Here is a 19,721-nt window from a genome sequence, read left to right as displayed (position 1 = left end):
GGAGGGGGGGGGAGTAAGGTGTGGAGGTAATCATGGCCCACTCCTACCTTCATTACTGACTGTCTATTTTTTTTTTTTAGCCACTAAACGGTTTTAGTCGCCGGAAGGCGATGCTTTTTTGTGTGTTTAAATCACAAACCTACACATCCATAGCGGGTACAGAAGCCCGATTATTAGCGTTATAATGTTGAGAAATGTATCGCTGAACCACTGATTGGTGATGACGCTGAGGAAAAAAAGACAACCATATATCATGTTCACTATAAGTATCTAAAAATAAGCTTACTATACACTTTCAATGTTTTAGCTTTTGTATAATAAGTATGTAATATAATGCATATAAACTATGTTGAAACGCTCGGAGGCAAACATGTAATTAGCCTGTAATAATCGTGTAGTAATGAACATCAAACTCTAGCTTTTTCAAATGTGTAATACATATACTTTTAGTGAGATTACCACTATTGAAATACCTCCTCAGAACAAGCAAGATCCAATGAACTCAGTCCTGTTGTCAGAATGTTAAAAAGCTTTCTTTACTGAAGAACATATTGAAATGAATTCAAATCCTGGTATGATATATCCTGTAGAGATATCAGTGGTTACTTGAAAAACAAATATGTACATTAGCAAGCCTAAATATTCATCAAGAGATAAATGGGAAAATTGAACTTCAAATTTTGAACAATCGTTCATATTCCATGCTATCTCTAAACTATGAGCTGCTTAGCTTTGTCAAAACACTTAACGCCTTTTCTTCTCTTTTGTTCTACACATTATTATCATCAATGCATATAAATAACAACATAAATTATGATACAGAAAATATATTCCTTAAGTCTTATTACGTTACGAGTGTTTAAAATAAACTATGATAATATCTATTATTCGAATATTTCTCTAAAAATCGGCTGAAGTTATGACCTTCACAATTGCATTAATTTTCGAATTTCCACCTTTATTATACAAAAGTATGCCACATGATATTTTGACTGTGTATTTTCTCAGATAATTATTGAAAAGAGTTAATGCGTTTCTTTCATTTTTACATACTTTATTTCAGTACTAATCACATAGTGGAGACCCATCAGAAACCAACCAACGGTATCGAATTACAAATGGACTTTGCTGATGTACTTACAGACGAGAAGTTCTAACAGACCAGTTGCTACGACATTTCCATGGGAACGCTTCCAGCATCCGGCCACACCAGTGAAAAATGAGAGGAAGATAAGGAAGAATGCCGTGATGTACAATCCAATCACGGAACGTGCCATGTCTATTTGGAAGCAAAAATATTCAAAACACTGATGCAAATACACATTTTTTGTAACTTCCTCTTCCGCTGCAGCAGACTACTTCCGCTGAATTCACAGTTCATCAATGTCGCCCAGTAAACGAAGCAAATAAACGAGTAGGTTGCTTTGCTCTTCCGGGTGGCATTGATGAGCTACAAGTTCAGCGGAAGTCGTCTGTTGCTGCGAAAGTGGCGAATCATGTAACAGATTAAAACACTACGCTATATATTTGTTTCACTGAAATTCACGTTTTGCTGAGGAAAACAAATTCACAAACGAATAAATAACCAGTCGGTCCGCTGAATAATGCAAGACAGATAGTTGATTGTAACGGTATGTCACATGTTATCCAAACACCTAAAGTATTATTTTAGGTTATTATTAGTAAGTAAGAAAATCATACATCAAAATCAAAGAAAGATTCTTTATATTAATAGTATTAGCCATCTCAGACAAGTTTGATTCACGATAGGTCAGTGGAAGTATAGAAAAATGAGAGTTGGGGTATGTACTTGCAATATATTATAAATTAAAGGAAGTTCTTAGCAATACGGATTACACATTTATTAATAGCCTTTAGAATAGATTCACGAGAAACAAGTGAATTCATTAAACCGATACCATTACATGTTAAAAACACACGATACAAATTGTTTTGCCTAAAGGTATTTTTATTGTATTTTGAAGTTACGGAAAAACTACTGTCCCTAGTTTTGTACCACTGATCATAGGGATTTTCTTAAAGAGAATCATATAGTGTTCCTTATCTTTCACATACTGAACAGTAAGTATGTGGTTTGATAAACTATTATTACCAGGATAAGTTTCAAGAACTGATTACCCTTCAGTACGGTATCCGAAAGATGAAATTAGTATATTTTCATCAATGTATTTGTTAAAATCGAAACATTCTAAAAGTTTTTAAGCATTTGAGAGATAACATTGTGGCTATGTTTTAATTATTTGTTTTAAGTTTTTAACTTATTTCGGGGGTTCCTTGTGTGATCCTTAACGAGAGAGCTAATGCGTAACTACAAGGTCCTGGTTTCAGTTGTGTAACCCACAACAAGAGAGATAATGCGTGATTACAAGGTCCTGGTTTCAGTTGTGTGACCCACAAAAAGAGAGCTAATGCGTAACTACAAGGTCCTGGTTTCAGTTGTGTGACCCACAACAAGAGAGCTAATGCGTGATTACAAGGTCCTGGTTTTAGTTGTGTAACCCACAACAAGAGAGCTAATGCGTGATTACAAGGTCCTGGTTTCAGTTGTGTGACCCACAACAAGAGAGCTAATGCTTGATTATAAGGTTCTGGTTTCAGTTGTGTAACTCACAACAAGAGAGCTAATGCGTGACTACAAGGTCCTGGTTTCAGTTGTGTGACCCACAACAAGAGAGCTAATGCGTAACTACAAGGTCCTGGTTTCAGTTGTGTGACCCACAACAAGAGAGCTAATGCGTAATTATAAGGTTCTGGTTTCAGTTGTGTAACCCACAACAAGAGAGCTAATGCGTGACTACAAGGTTCTGGTTTCAATAGGATTATATTATCGTTTGAACATTTCTGTGAAAGTTTTTGAATAATGAATCGATTTTCCAGCTTTTCTGAATACATTACATATATATTATATATTATTTTCAGCTTTTTTGCAATATTTCGCTCACAAACGATTTTCCAACATCTAGTACCCACTACTGCCATTTTTAAGAGATTATTTATGATGAACGTTCTAACACGAATAGTAAAAGCAGATTCGAATTTTTAGTTTTAACTTAATATCAAAATTGTTTATAAAACCGAGAAACGTAAAGAAACTTGTTTAGAGAAAGTCTCCACAATTTATGCGACGCTAATTAGTAAGATCGCAACAGAAAACTTTAAATATGGGTTCGCAAACAGTGGCGTTATTGCCCGATTTTGTTTCGTTTTTTTATAAGAGGGCTTACTACACGTTAGATTAGCTTGATTCTTTAGCCTTTTCCCCGAAGCAAGGCTACATTCCTTCAGATGCTATCTAGTCAAGGTTGATGTCCTGAAAGTAGTAGTTACTTCAAGTTGACGCTATTACGATAAAATATCGGTAAAGTTGACATAAAAGAATAAATTTTATGTAGTCAGGTTTATTGCGTCTTGAAGCTGAGTAGCAGTTAAACCAGTCGTGCAACCAGCATTTATGTATATATTGTATATTTACGATATATATATGGTAACCAGACCTGTGGCGTGTTTATGAAGTATACACGATTCATTAACTTGTAAACGTGTTTCTGATCAGTAAATAAAAACGAGTTTATACAAGTTTTTGAGTATATCACGTCTGTAGTTACGTGATCAACTCATTTCTAACATTTCGAATAAAATAAGCTACAATTTATTATCATGAATTAGCCCATAGAATCTGTACATGCTAGGTCCAAAGAACCTGCATATAGAATCAACATATGCTAGGACATGCAAAAAACCTATTTCTCTTATTCTTAAGTATACTTTCCCAATATTTTATCACGTTACAGCATGACGTAACGAATAATACAAATATACATAGAGAGCTTTTATATTATACTTTTAAAGATTTTAAAATACAGTTTAAATTTGATATTCGTCCTTACGTAGTCTGGCCCATCGGGTATCGGAGAAAGTGTCTGATATTTCGTTGTCCGGGATGTAGTAGTCGATGTTCACGCACTCCGTCTGCACTGGAGATATGTACGTCTTGACTAAAAGGAAGAAATGAGACATAAATTCTTCATTCATGAGAAACTGAATTTTTCTGAAAATGTTAAGCTTGCTGTGGCAGTAGTCGGAACTTGTAATATATATATAAACACACATTTTGGTTAACATACTCAAATGATCAAAACCGGATACATCTCTTCAAGAAAGGCCTACAATGATTCGAATGTAAGGTTCCACAAACGAAGCTATCCCTACAATTTTTCTTCAATAAATTCGGAAAACTAAAATGACTGGAAGAGCGATTTTAGATCAAACGTAATTCGATTCACTGCAAGCCTACAATACAATTTTCGATTTTTTATTCAAACATCTACTAAGCATAGCTACATGAATAATGAAATTTGATATTGTTTCTACATATTATCAACAATACCTTGGTCTTACTTTCTGTTTTAACTTTCAATTCATCCAACTTCCACAGTTCTATTCCTAAAATATTGAACATAACATAAAAAACATCCATATCAAAAAATAAATTTCAGTTTCAGCCATATCATACTCTCAACAATATTTTTCATCTTTATTGATATCCTTTCCACAAATTTGCGTTTTCTAGCTCAATCCAAAGAAACTTTAATTTTTTTCATTGAACCGCATGGCTCAGCATGCGAAACATGGACTAAAAGGCCAGGTCCAGAGGTCCTCAAAAAAATTAAGGCACAGCCACACCTAACTTAGAATTACTAACCACGAAGAGAGCAACTAGTCACCCTCATCCTATATGGCTACTCTTATCTGGATAACGGGATTGATTATCAAGATATAATGGCCCCATAGCTTGAACTTAAAAAAGTGTTTACAAATATATCGCCTCGAACTTTGGACTTTTCAATCCGGATCCCAACCCCAAAAAAAGGTATCAAAATAAATTTGTCAAAGCCCTACCAGCAAAAATGTTAGAGGTTCTAAGACAGACAAAGTAAAAAAATAACAGCAAGATGAAAAAATAATCTCTGGGACTAATTCTAAAAAAGTATCGTGAGCATATTGTTTATAATGTTGTAAGTTTTACTGTTATATAAAGAACACTGTAATTACTTAATTTAAATGTTAACTGAAGGGCACATGGTTAAGATCTAGGAATTCCTAAAAAATATATTGATCAAGTGTGCAATATAGATACGACGTCCCGTGATGCATCGGGAGGTTAGTTAGAAAGTGAGTGATTTTTTTTATGTTGTTTTTTCAAGAAGACAGACAAATTAGTTAAAAGACTGTCAGGAATGTATTTAAGAGAGTGTAGAATTATTTCAAGATTGAGCGTTGAATCAGTCAATGAAGTATTTGGATCTGTGTTTGCTATCGCGCTTGGCAAGTTACGTTGTACAAGCTGATTTCTTTTACGTTGGTTAACGTCATTTAAAACGTAAGCTTACAAAAAATACGACAATGTTTAAGTGTTCCAACTTTCAAAAAGTTTTAGTACGAAAAAAGGTAATTTGACTCACTACGTAGACTGAACGTTAACTTATTTTCACCAGATAAATTCAAAAATCCACCAACGAAAGAACAATGATATACAACATGTAAATCTCTTCGACTTACATATCAAAGACGACTTTCTTTGTTTCAAATTTGCGTGCAAAGCTACACAAAGGGAGTATCCGCACATAGCTATCCCCAGTTTTGAACTGACAGACTACAGGGAAGGCACATAATCAACAGCACTCACCACCAACGATTGGTTTACTCACATCTGATTGAATAATAGAATTTGACCGTTACTCTTATAAATTATAGGATATCCACAAGCTCAAAGGGCGGAGTGCGTTTTCACAATCCGAGCTAAATACTAGACTATTCTGGCTTAATTTATTTCGCTGATACACTTATCTTAGAAAGCTCATTATCAGAAAAAGGCTGCATTGTACTTGGTGAATGTAAATACAACCAACCGTTAAAATTTTTATTGATTAATGGTCTAATTGGAACTAAATTTTACCAGAGGAATATTAAGAATCGTAAGTTTTTCCAAGGGTTTTCAAAAACTGTGGAAGAAGGTGTATCCGTTATTTTCAAACAGCATGTCAAGCGTATCCCTAATTGAAACTACTGCAGGTATAATTGTTTTTTATTGATCCGCTCAACTCATTTATAATGACCGTTTTCAGATCCTCCAAATTTCTTGGGCTATTCTGATAAATATTTCCTTTCATGAAACCCCACATCCAAAAACCTACTGTGCAACATCCGGCTTATGATTCTATCTTCAGTGAAAATACTGTTAAAAGCCTTTTAACGGGACCACGAACATAAAAGATTGCTTCATCTTGTTTAAAACTGGTGTTCTCAATGCACCATTCTGTAAAGATTGAAACAGTGTGGTCTTGAAGTGTTTTCTCATAACAGACTTCTCTTACCCAATTATTTGGCATGATAAGTTTCATCAACATCTTCAAGGAAATAAGGTTGGACAATAAAGGTCCTGGTGAAGCTGCAACATACAGTAAAGATAATGATTAGGCTTACGGTAAATTGCATGAGGGTTTTCAAGAGAAATTTCTTGAGTTGGTACATCAACTAAGATAAAGGTCTGTGTATACTCTAAAGGATGTTCCTAGCTACACTTCGTCCATCAATAACCTAGCCAAAAATATAATGTATGACTTCAAGTCGCGAAGGTGGATCATCATCTTTTAAAGGCATGTAGACGCCTAAAGTGATAAGTTTTGTGCTTTACTGTCCTATTTCCCTCCCCAGAAGAATGCTTTTCAGATTGGTCTTGAATATTTTAATCAATCCCAACTATTGTTTCCACAGATACACCGGCTACGAAGAACGAGAAGCGTCTTTTACTGATCCAATTGCATCGACCAAACAGATTCAATTTGTAACATCTTTAGGACACTTATAAGTAAGCATCCATTTTTCTCTATGGAATTACTTTTTGACCAAAGTAAAACTTATACTTGTTTGAGAGCACAGTCGAATAACAAACGTGAAATCCTTTGCACTAACAAAAATTTTATTAAAGTCGCCATTTCGAAAATTTGAAAGAGAACTAGAAGAAATTACTTTGCAAGAAAAGCGATTTAGGCATATAATAGTTATAAATGTATAATATGGTTTTGAAATATCCTCTATCACGTCCAAACTATCTTTTATAACATTTACGATTCTCATTGTGCCTATTATTTTTACGTTTATTGTCAGATTGGTTTTGTTTTGGGTATTTGGTAATTACTAAAGAAATCAATACATACAACCAAACAATTTAAACATTTAATAGATTTAGATCTTATACAATGTTGTGCTAACTATTTTTATAGAATTGGCACACACACACGCGCGGATAGTGAGAGATATAATCAGAGAAAGGTAAAAATATAATGACTGTTAAAAAGGTTTACTGCTATTGAACGCCTTCTTCAGAAGTTCTAAATAATAACTACCATTATGAACTATGACAAACTTAATACTGGTTTAACTTGGAAACGAAATACCAAAGTTTAGATCTTTAAATTTCATTGCAGTACAACAAGTGACGTTATCTTTTTCAAGAAAATGGTAAATAGTTGTACTAAACTTTTTATAGTTGTTGTTTAAATTTGTAAAATGTAGGTGACTTTCGTTGATAGTAAATGTTTGTCATTTTCACCTAAGCCTCATTTCTGAATAAGTTAGGAATTATTTTACTTTACCCGAATTTGAAATATCAATCGGGTAAACCACGTGAAAATAAACTGGACGTAACAAAAACAATACTACAGAAAACCCCCATTATGTCCATCTTGGCCTGTGAACCACCGACAGCTTCAAATCCTAATATCTTGCTAACGGTAAGTGGAGGTTTGTGTCAAAGGGTTCTCTTTCGTAACAATAACCTTCAGTTTCCGATGAGGGTGCTGCTCCAGATTGGGAAATTTAATGTCGTGAAACATTTACTTTCTTTCTTCTTTTCGCATTAAGTTGGTGTAAATACACAGAAGTAAATTCATATTTTTATTAGAGCTCTTCAATAATTTGTTCTTAATCATATTCTCAACACAATTATTATTAATAGCGGTTTGAATGATTTGTTTAGTAACTGAATTAGTTTTGACTTGAAGGTTTGGTAATTCTTATAGCCCTTAAAGGTTCGTAAGATAAATATGGATCATATCTGAGTTTTGTCGAAGTTGATTCATTGGTTTATGCATTTAAAACATTATTCTGTCCATGTAACTTATAATTCATGATGCAAATTATATCAAAATGCATTTTAAAAATGGAAACAACCGTAACGCCGGTCCACTGACATTCCGAAAGCTACTAAGGTTGAACGTGATCCTTTTCTTTTAAGTCAAAATGAAACTTTTAACAATCTATTTATCAAAATTTATGCAGTGGGTTTCATTATTCAATACCTCTATCTAAATGTTTCTCGAACTGAAGGTGATTATGTTTTATATATAATACAGTTTATGCAAAAAAAAAAAACTAAATTCACACGTCTATCCACAAATCTGCCTGCGTTGGCCTAGTTTCCAGACAAACCCTACAAGGTAACCCTAAAATTTAACCTACATAGTATTCCTGGGAAAAACACAAACACTTGCACCACCAACCACTATACTTTAAAGCACAGTACAGCACGTGACGAATTAACCAGCACGTACAAAAGAGTAAAAACTCGTTAGTACTTCCGCTTGTCAGTTTCAACTTGACGCATTGTTGTACACCGTCTAAGATTATGAGAAAGACGTGATAAATTTCTGCTGTATCAAGGAAACTATTTCGTTTAGAAAAACATTTTAGTTTATAACACAAATATGGTAAATACAATAATAGTTTTGTAACTAGTACAGAAACAATATATTGCATACAATTATACGTACCAAAATGTTATTTACTTTCTATCTGCTTTAAAAAAATAGCAGTAAAAAAGTATGTTTAGTTTAATCAAATGATGGACCGGTTCAGGGTTCGAGACGTAATACCACTGAACATGTTCCACAATTTCAGCTATGAGTGTGATGTGTAAGTGACAGTCAATTCTGTTATTCGGTTCATAGAATTGTCTTCCCTCTGGTCAGTAGTCCAAAACTAGGGACAACTTCACCTTAAAAACCTGGGAGGTCTCCGACTTGACGGCTCAGTCCACGTGCGCATGAGGTACTGTTCAAGTTGAAAATTCCAATTTCAAAGACTACAATGTTAAGTACTTTAAAAAAAAGTTCCCTCTTCTCCACAAATAAAGATTTAGTTAGCAGACTTTGCAATAGACTGGCTACATGTACGCTTTTTATTCAAGCCATGAAAAAACTACGACAGTACTATTAGCAATATGTAAAAATCTCAGAGAAAAAATACGATGAAACTTTTAGCAAGTTTGTGGTATTTAAAAAACATGACACCGCATCCTTTTTAAAGCTGGAAAAAATTTTGAAGTTTAAGTTTTAGTCAAACGGTTAGAATATTAAATCACTGGAACTCTCTTCTTCAAAAGTTTTTACGGTTTTCCATGACGTCATCAATTTTATGTTGTACAAGGATAAAAGTCAAATAAATATATTTCGTTTTCTTGGGCTTCTTTCTCTCTCTCTCTCTCTCTCTCTTCAAACCTCTTTTTTTATAATAACTGAACAAATCTATTTTTTTAAGATAGCATTTCTTTGGTAGTAAAATAAGAGGTGCAAAGACTACATTGCTTTTGAGTTTTCAGCTGCATACAGTATACTAGTTTTACTTAGCTTTCTATGGCTCATGTGTCATCTTGAAGTTTTTAAGTATGTAAATATGGTAACCAACACTAGCAAAATATCAATATATGCTTTTATAAAAGATAAAATTAAAATTCCCAAATATCCAACAGAAGATTTGAGGAAATAGTACCACGAATATTAGGCGTTTCCTTCTGCATTGTGTATAGTCACACCTAATGCAACAACATACAATGCAGCAACACCCCTAATTTTGCCTTTGTCATGAGGCGGGTATTTACTCTTCTCTTCCTTCCTCCCTAGTCGCTGTTACCTTAACGCCCTTTTGAACCTAAGATGGCGTATTGAAACAAACTTTGCAGTTGCGCAAAAACAGTGTTTGTGCAGTGCAAGACTACTATATGATGCCATTCCTTGCTTAATGAAGATGTTGAACGTCAGTGTGCATGAAACAAAACAAAACTTACATGATTTAGTTTGGTTTGGTTGTTGCTAAGCTTAAAGCTACATAATGGACTATCTGTGCTCTGCCAACCACGAGTATCGAAACCCGTGGTAAGCTTATAGACTTGCCGCTGAGCAACTAGTGGATTGTGTAGTGTAGAGGAGGTACAAAACTAACACTAATAAATATTTTTTGTTTTAGAGCAAAGCCACTTTGGGCTATCTGCTGTATCCACGGCGGAGGAATCTAATCCCAGATGCTAGTGTTGTAAGTCCGTATATTTACCGCTATCCCACCGAGGGACAACATAATTTAACTACCTCTTAGAAAACATCAGTTTCAATGAAGCAAAATTATATATATGTTAAATATGAAGTTCTTACATTGAATGCTGAAATGCCTTAAGTCAGGCGTTTCAAAAGTATAATTTCCCCAAAAGGGGGCAGAAGGCCGCTTGGAGAGTCACCTATTTCACCCACTCCCACTGCTATACACTAGTGTGTTTTCAGTCAGTCAGTAGACACTAAAATGACGTCATATAACGAACGCTTAACGTTGCAATTTGTAATGTCGTGACGTCAGTAAAACATGCGCATGCCATGAATCACGAGCATAATTATGCACTCTGTAAGCTACAACACAGCATGACACAAGAATTTGAAAAACAAGAAATAAAAATATTTGTTACTCTTAATGACGTTTGTTTTGGATTAGCTTGGAATTCTTTCAACTAGATATATTTCAAGTAAATCACCATGATTTTATCAGTTGATATTATTCATAGAAAGAAAGACAAAAATGTGCAATGAACCACATTTAAAACATAAATCACTGAAGTTTCGAATATGAAGAATTATTACTTCGACTGCCAACAATAAGACAATATATTGTTGCACTTTCACAGTCTCGTTTCCAGAATAATTTCTGGAAATGTACCGTAACTTTTATGTATTTTTGCTTCGAAGAGAGATGAGAGTAAATATTGAGGTAATTGCGAAAATAACGTTAAATATACCAGTTAAAAATAGATGCACAAAACAAAGTTTTCTTAGTGTATCAACGTAGAAAAACGAAACACTGTTATATCAAATAATGATAATATAACCCTGTAAGTTACCGAACCTGCGACCTAATTCTCATAGTGAAAATATGGCTTAATTCTTTTGGACGTCGCCAAGAAATATTTTTATTCATATTCTAAGTTCCAAGGAATTTGACAGATGTCGCCAGTTTAATCTCTGAAAATAAAGTGTATGTTTTTCTGTGCTTTATTAAATGCGACTTAAACATATATCAGACTTGAAAACATGTTTCAATAATACCTCATATGATTTTAATTGAGGTTACGTTACAGTGGATTATTTTGGTGTCATAGTAAATCTGGTTAGTTTGTCAGTTTACGATTGTTGAAAATTCTTAATTAATTCAATGGAGGGCTAGATTTCAAGTCATTACCACTGTTGAAATCGAGTATGATTAAAGGTTTTATTTTCAATTTCAAAATATCTTGCCTTTTATTAGTTTTATTCTTTCCATAAAGCGATATTGCTCTCTGAACTGATTTATATTTTTTTATAAACGTCTAGTGAATTTCAGATTGTTTAAAAAACATAAAATAAAGTTTCTATTTGCTTTCACATTAACCTAGTTTTGGCTTAATAGAAGCTCCAGAGACCATTTCGAAAGAATAACAGGTGCGAGCTTCATACAAGAACCTTTAACTCTGTTAAACACAATAACAAGATATGTAGTCACATTCTTTTCAAGGTTTGTTTGATTGTTTTATTGTAATTAAGCACAAAGCTACACAATGGGCTATCTGTGCTCTCCCCACCACGGGTATCGAAACCCGGATTCTAGCGTTGTAAGTCCGCAGACATACCGCTGTGCCACTGGAGGGGGAGGCTCTTTTCACAGTGCTAATTATTTGTGTAAAAAAATAAAAACATAAAAAGCCAAATCTATTATTGTTGATGGGATAATCTAGACGGTACGTCATATAGATCATCTCTTGGGGTCTGAAACACTTTGTGGTTGACATTTTGAACGTATGGATTTCTGATTTAAGGAATCTTAACATTCGAATACTTTGAGACCTATACTTTAGATCTGAAAAGCTTTGTGGTAAATACACAACATTATGAGATAACAATGGATCTAAAATATGAATGTTATGGAACTAACCACCTCTATACTATAGAAAAATAAAATGCACCAGTAATGTTTTGATAGCTTACACAGTGATAAGTTGTCATACAACCGATCAAATATTGCCACACCAGCATAACGTTTTTAAAAGAATAAAAAGGCATTATTCCCAGCGGTAGTGTGGTGGATACATTCATGGCTATGAAGCCAGAAATTAAATATGGGAATTATGCAGAAACCAAAGTTTTTGCTAAAGAAAAATAATCCATGGAACAGATTGAGGCAAAAGTTCATGTTTCGGTAGAACCTGTGTGGAAACTATGAATGGATAAATGAAACTGATACGCTGATACTAGAAGCTGTCGAAATAGAAAGCAATGGAAAATAAATCAGGGTATACTCTTAACGTGATGAACGGCCCAGCTACCTACAGAGCAATACGGTACACATTGTTACGGAGGAGCTTAAGTGGTTGTATTGGTTCTCAGAAACCATTGCTTAAGAGAGAGTGTCAAACCAAAAACTGAAATGGGCACGAGACTTCAAATAGTGAGATAAAGAAAGCTGGGGGGGGGGATTCTCTTTACAGATGAGTCGAAATTTAAATTGTTTGACAACAACCAATAAAAATTTCTTTGATGAGAGAGAGAAGAATGGTAATGCGATCAACGAACACAATAGGCACAGTGAAGTACGTTGAGGTACCAATGCAAGTACGGTTTGTTTGCTTGTTTGTTTCTTTTGAATTTCCCGCAATGCTACACGAAAGCTATCTGCGCTAGCCATCCCTAATTTAGCAATGTAAGACTAGAGGGTAGGCAATAGTCATCACCATCCACCGCCAACTCTTGAGCTACTCTTTTACCAACGAATAGTGGGATTGACCACCTGGCTATACAAGTATGGATAATATTCCTGTTAATGGTATCATAGATCTAAACAACATTGATAGCACTCTAACTGTTGACACACACACAACAGATTCATCTTACCATTCCCTCAGCAACAATAATCGTGATCCGTATAAAGCAGCGAATGTGCTGAAACAATACTTGGAGAAAAAAAAGGAGTTGAGGGAACACTCGACTTGGACTACACATATTTCATCATTATTATTAAGGCATTATGGGCATATGTGAAAACTAAGAAAGTTATATGGCAACCAAGCAACTTTGCTGAATTGTGGGAAGTAATACAGGCCATTTGGAACAACATTTCATAATCAAACATTGATAACCCTAACATAGCAAAAAACAAACAAAAATGTGCTGCTCTGTAACCAAATATTTTTGCATTGTATAACTGTTCGCTTTTCTTTCGTTGTAGTTTTGTAATAATGTATTGTATTAATAATAAATGACTAAAATCGTTGCAGTTATTCATTATCTGTGATTCTTTTATTGTATCATCTGTATGTTTCTATAATTATATCCAGTACTTTACAACAATTTCAAAATAAAATTTCATTTTCAGTGTGAAATATGAAATAATGAAAGTGAAGCTTTCTCTGAAGCTAAGATGTTTCAAACTAGCCCCCCAGTGGCACAGCGGACTTACAACGCTAGAAACCGGGTTTCGATACCCATAGTGGGCAGAGCACAGATAGCCCATTGTGTACCTTTGTGTTTAACTTCAAACAAACAAACTACAAAGATCGAGTACGTTACATTAAAACGAATTTGGAGCTTCACGTAACAGTATGTCGTTACGTTCGGTCATACTCTATTTGACGACCATGCATTCTCACCAGTTACAAAAAAATTGTCTTAGGATGTTTTGGGTAGTCTGGGGCCCAAAACTGAACCACATTCATTCGTTTTTCAATGCAATAAAGTACAAAGGATATCCCCATCTTGTAAATTCTAAATTCCCAATCTGAACACATTTTTATGATCTGAGTGTATGAATATTTTTGGGAAAGGTATGTAACAGCTTATTTCCAAACTGATACATTTTCGGAGATATCACACTACTTACGAAACGTCAGACGATGTAAAAATATTCTTCTGCTGTATGCTGTACTTTCGCACTACATTGTTTCGTATTTGGTTGTCACGTGATTTGCTGATTTGTATATTCAAAATCGTTTTAATATAAGTACGCAATCCTCTGTATTACTCTGTAAATGCTAACACTCAATCTTAAACTGTAACAACTTAACAATCAGAAAGAAACACAAGTAAGAAACACAAAACACTTACTTAGAGATAAAGAAACGTGAAATTGTGGCACTTTGCGGAAGTCGCTTAACCGTAGCATCTTGTGGATATTAAGTGCGAAAATTTTCCCTTTTATAAAAGATACTAATTTGTGAACTTGTAGAAACTATGCCGCGAAGCTGTAACACTTCCAATGGGTTTACTTAGATAAATACAATTTAGTACGAATACCTGAAACATTACTAAACCCAACCTACCGACATTATAGTTGAATAAACAACTTCATTGATACTGCCATATTTAACCTTCACAACGATTATCCAAGGTGTGCAGGTGTTTGCCTCACATTATACGGGACATTTCACCCAAAATTTTCATTTGGAAAATATCAGTATTTAAAATAATTAATACTTTTTCTTGGCATTTTTCCAGTCACGCCCTCTGCGTGAAAAACAAAACAATGTTTTTAAGTTTCATGAAGCATTTTTCTGAAATTTAAAACCCCCTAAACCTAAAAATGATCAAATACTAAAATTTTTACTCATCCCCCTTCACCAAATAAATTTAACATCTGCGTAAAAATCCGAACAGAGATGATATTTGATTCGTCAAAATATATTCGAAACTCCCACAAATAACACACTATTTTCTTACAGTAAAAACGCCCAAAGTTCAAGAAACGATAAATTCTTTCACACAATCATGGAAATAACGACCGTAATTCCAACATCTAATGAGTGAAAGCAAAGATGAATATGTAGTGATACATCAATCACGCAACATCTCCATACCTAGTGTGTTACAGTGTGAACTAGATATGTATACGAAATATAATAGTTAATAATTTTACTTAAGTCATTTAAAAACCAAACATTTCCACTCAAAATATGTATTTATGATATTAGTAAGAGAAACAGCGATATTGTACATCCATCTATATATGCAAGTACCTATGCATTTCTTAATTACATATTGACAATCGATGTTATTACCTGTTAAGATATATATTTGTAATACTTGTATTATTGAAAGATTAAATAATCAAATAAGGGATAAGCATTCCAGCCACAGAACATCAGATATCGTGTCTAGTTACTATGATCATTAATCACTAACCATCAATTTGTTTCTGTTTGTTTTATTTAATGCAACGCCATTAAGGCTATTTGCCGTCGTCTCTTGAACTGTCGACTAGACGGTAGGTAACCGGCCGGCAACTTTTCTGATACATTTTATCAACAAATGTCCTCAACGTATGAAAGGGAGAGCATGTTCAACCTAGGGTTTCGATCCCACGACTTAATCAATACACCATGCCAAGTCGACTTGTGTATGTGACCCAAATATTTTCTCAAATACCAAACCGTATTTTAATAGAATTTATTACAATTGCCAAATTTCAGCTTCATCATACGATTACAGCTTCATCATCACATATTACTTTGTTTTCGTTTGGTTACAATATTGTAAAATATCTGTATTCTTGCAAGGTGCACATTTGTGACACTCTTCGCTTAGTAACGAAGTTTTTAAATTAACAAGACGTATCTTTGTAATTTGAATTTATGCTAAACATACATAACTGTAGTTTGAAATAAAACCTGATGAAAAAATATTCTTCAAGTGATCTATCATGTAATCAGAATTGTGAAAACCTTCATTTTACAAATACTTCTAGCGCGATATTCTATAATAATTAATTACAAAAAAAAGATTAACTTCAAAGAAAACTATGTTAAATATTCTGGCACTGTACGAACAGTCCTTTCCAATAATTCAAGTCTGCGCCTTAAAATACACGCATGTACACTTTCTAGCATGATATATTTAAAAAATATATTTTCACATTCGGGATCATTGTGTTATAGCTGCTTACTTCCTTGGCGGTACTGTCATGATCCATTGCAACATACCCCACTAACTCTCCTTCCCTGTAATCAATTAAAGGACTACAACAAAATACGTTATTTTTGGTCTGCTTAGAAGTAGAATATAGATCTTTATTATATTGTAGCTGACAAAGTAATTAACCCAGAATTATATTCACTTTCTGTGTTACATTATCAATCTCAGATTTAATTAAACCAGAACATTTCACGTCAACATGCAAGGTTCTTGGATGGCGTTTCTTCCTTCGTTCTGTAACTGATGGTGTAAACTTTGTTATGATGTTGTCAGTTGTTATTCGTTTAATCAACAGAACTATGGCCTACATTTGATGTGATGAAATAACTTGTATGGCAGAGGCGACCAAAGTGTCAGCGAAACCCATCTGAGGCTAATAGTAATGAGTGCTATAAAAAAAATGGTTTGTGGTATAAACATAATTACGTTACCTTCATTACTAAAATGAATTCCCTAAGTAAATTAGTTTCATCCCAAAAATGCAAAACAAGCTAAGAAGGTGTAGGGGAAATCGGAGCTTGTACAAACTAACTTACTCGAATGACTTGAATACGTTTGTACAGTAGGGAAAAAAATTAAACAGTTGAGAAAACTACAACCACATTGTAAAACTTAGAAGACTGCAGTCTGTGAGTGAATTAGCTTCTTGACAAATATGCTCACTATACAATGCATATTTAATCGTGATTCTGAATGTGAATTGGCAGGATAGAGCGCGAGTTGTAAAATCGTAATGCTCTTAATCGAAGAAATAACATTTCCAATCAGAAATCGCGGATTTTGTTCTTATTTCATCATCACAATCATATTTCCTGATTCACCACTGACAATAGAACAAAACACAATGGAAAAACAACAACAACAAAATGTAAGATTAATACATAATATCTTATTTAGAACACTACATATCTAGTTAAGCAAATCATGAAATAATGTTTAAATATAATTATTAGTTGTATTCTAAATCCCTAAACTAAATAAGGATATCTAACAATAAAAAGAAAATAGTACTGTATTAAAAACATAACTAACACGATTCGTTTCACTGCTATTATTAACACGTGTACATGCAGCTACATCAGTACTTTTATTTGTCTGATTTGTTTCTTAGAGATAATACGACTAGCCAACTAGTCGTGAATGGAAAGTTAATTTCGTATCACACCGCTTGAACCTTTTCTTGCTGAACCCTCAACAAATACATTTCAAGCATTGCAAGATTTTAATAACCGTTCATTATGTAGCAGCGTTGGCAAAAACTTATAAGCGTGAGTGAATATCACGCACTTAACGTTTATTGTAGTATTTTTACATTCATTACTTTCATTGTCTCGCTTGCGGTGCTTAGATTCCTGAGCCACCTATGCAGCAACAACTCCAACTAGTTATAGTATTTTGGCATTTGTGTATAAAGTTTAAATCATAAATAATATTCAGTGTTAAACATTTTATTTAGGCCTATCTATGGCCTTCAAAAAGTTGACGACTCTACACGTTTCGACGTTCCTGAGGATGATGTTAAAATCAGTTTTTCAGCCAAGTACAACCTATACCAGTACAGTTTTATGAAGCTTGAACTTTCACTTTCGTCATTATCTACATCTTCTATATACATATAAACATTCTGAAAATGTTGTATTTGAAATTCCTTTTTGAAGTTTCTGAATGTATTTTGTCCTGATTAAATGGTTTTCTGATGTTAAGTGTTAACGTGGAACACTATTAATATTATAAGGGTAACACTTGCCAAAAATGGTATAGAAAAATTCAGGTTTGAGACTTACGGAAGAATCGTGTATTCCTCTTAGTTAAAAATATATAAATGGGATATTATTATTTCAGGACAAACGAAAACCCTTGTTAAACAAAAGCCAACATTTAGTAAGCCCTCTGGTGGAAAAATGAAAAACCAGAAATACTAGATACCAAGCAAATCCGTGTTGGTCATGTATGAAAACAAAACTTGAAGTTCAATTCTGAGAAACCATATTCCTGGAAGCCGATACTATTGTCGGTACAACGAGTTGATACCAATATTATTATTTTTTCCTTGTGTAACATATGAGGTAAAGGGTATGTATTAAAATAACACGGTTATTGTTTTAGTGTTTTGAAAAGCGTACCAAAATACATACACACATCGTAATACTAATAGTAACAGACCTTAAGTTAGTTCTTCCACTAGTTGTAGTCTATATTAAACGTGCTTGGAGGAACTAGAACACTCTCAGTTCAATAATCTGAAAGTGAAACAGCTTCATAATGCAAGCACCGAAACGGAATATGCGAAAACTAGCTACAATAAAGCAGATCGAACAGATAGATAAAAGTTCTTAATAACTGGTACTGACTATTTTAGAACCTTAAAAACCCATTGTTGGGAACTTTTATTTTTAATAAGTTTATTGAGCAAAAAAAATTGACTAAATGGAAACAGATCATATCTATAAAAATTATATCCTTGTTTGAGCTGATCACACTTTTGTTGATTTGAAAGTACATTATTCAGACGGACAAACGTTTAATCAACAAATAAGTCACAGTTACATAAACTAGCCTCTATCATCTATGCAAACATTGAAACAGTTCTAAAAACAGAGTGAATTCCTAACGACTTACCATTTAGGGGTTTTTGATCTGGGAAGCATATTCTAAATAAGCCCTCATCACGATTGAAGTATCTCATGTCTTCCTCGAGTTCTTTCAGTGCTATTTCGTTTCCCTCCAGCCTTTCGCGAATGAAAGTTCTGTTAACCCTAATCTCGTACCAGTTGTCCGTGCCAAAAGCTATGGCTAAACAAGCCACAGCAACCACTGCTGCGATTGTGGCCAGAGAGAGAGTCACCGCTGAACATGCCATAAATGTTATAAAAATTGCAAGTTTAACAAACTTGTGTTTTATAAGACCGTTAATGTCGTAAGATAAAAGCACGTTAAAACTCGCTGTGCGTATGAATGTTTTTATATTTGCAACGCTACGATGACAAATGTGAACAGAAGATAAAGAAAAAAAAACAGTCGCAAGAACCTACCAACTACGAACCGGGCAGCATCTATTCTAATTGTGTGTTTAAGCATTCCTACGACCTCTACGAAAGATACTACCACACCTGAGAGAATACGTGACGGTGCTGTGAGGCTTGAATGGAGAAAGCAGAAAATCAGACACACTACTAAACAAGAAAATATACAAGATATGAATATCTAAAGAAGCGTGGAATCTTATACTGTGATAATGGCCGTTACTTACTTTATGTTTTGGCGTTTGTGATTCACATATATTTTAAAATAAGTATGACTGACAAAAATAACATACTTCCGTCATGTAATGTATTCATATCCCTGACGAACCTCAACAGTAAGCAATTATACACTTGAACATGTGCT

The 19,721-nt window shown here is 34.0% G+C and overlaps 1 protein-coding gene across 1 annotated transcript in view; it reads right to left on the bottom strand.

The window, feature by feature from the left end:
- Positions 1–19,431, bottom strand: part of LOC106472682 (transmembrane protein 178B-like) — a 27,684-nt gene extending 8,253 nt beyond the window's left edge. Inside the window, exons 1-3 of the mRNA XM_013933336.2 lie at positions 18,954–19,431; positions 3,909–4,016; positions 1,142–1,279 (exon numbers count right to left, since the gene is read on the bottom strand). Of these exons, the coding sequence (XP_013788790.1) occupies positions 1,142–1,279; positions 3,909–4,016; positions 18,954–19,194 (487 nt within the window). The 5' untranslated portion in view covers positions 19,195–19,431. The remainder of the gene's footprint in view (positions 1–1,141; positions 1,280–3,908; positions 4,017–18,953) is intronic.
- Between the last annotated feature and the right edge of the window lie 290 nt (positions 19,432–19,721).

The sequence above is a fragment of the Limulus polyphemus genome, unplaced genomic scaffold (genome assembly GCF_000517525.1).
Source record: "Limulus polyphemus unplaced genomic scaffold, Limulus_polyphemus-2.1.2 Scaffold5522, whole genome shotgun sequence".
In the NCBI taxonomy this organism is placed as follows: Eukaryota; Metazoa; Arthropoda; class Merostomata; order Xiphosura; family Limulidae; genus Limulus; species Limulus polyphemus.
This window is presented reverse-complemented; position numbering and strand designations above follow the sequence as displayed.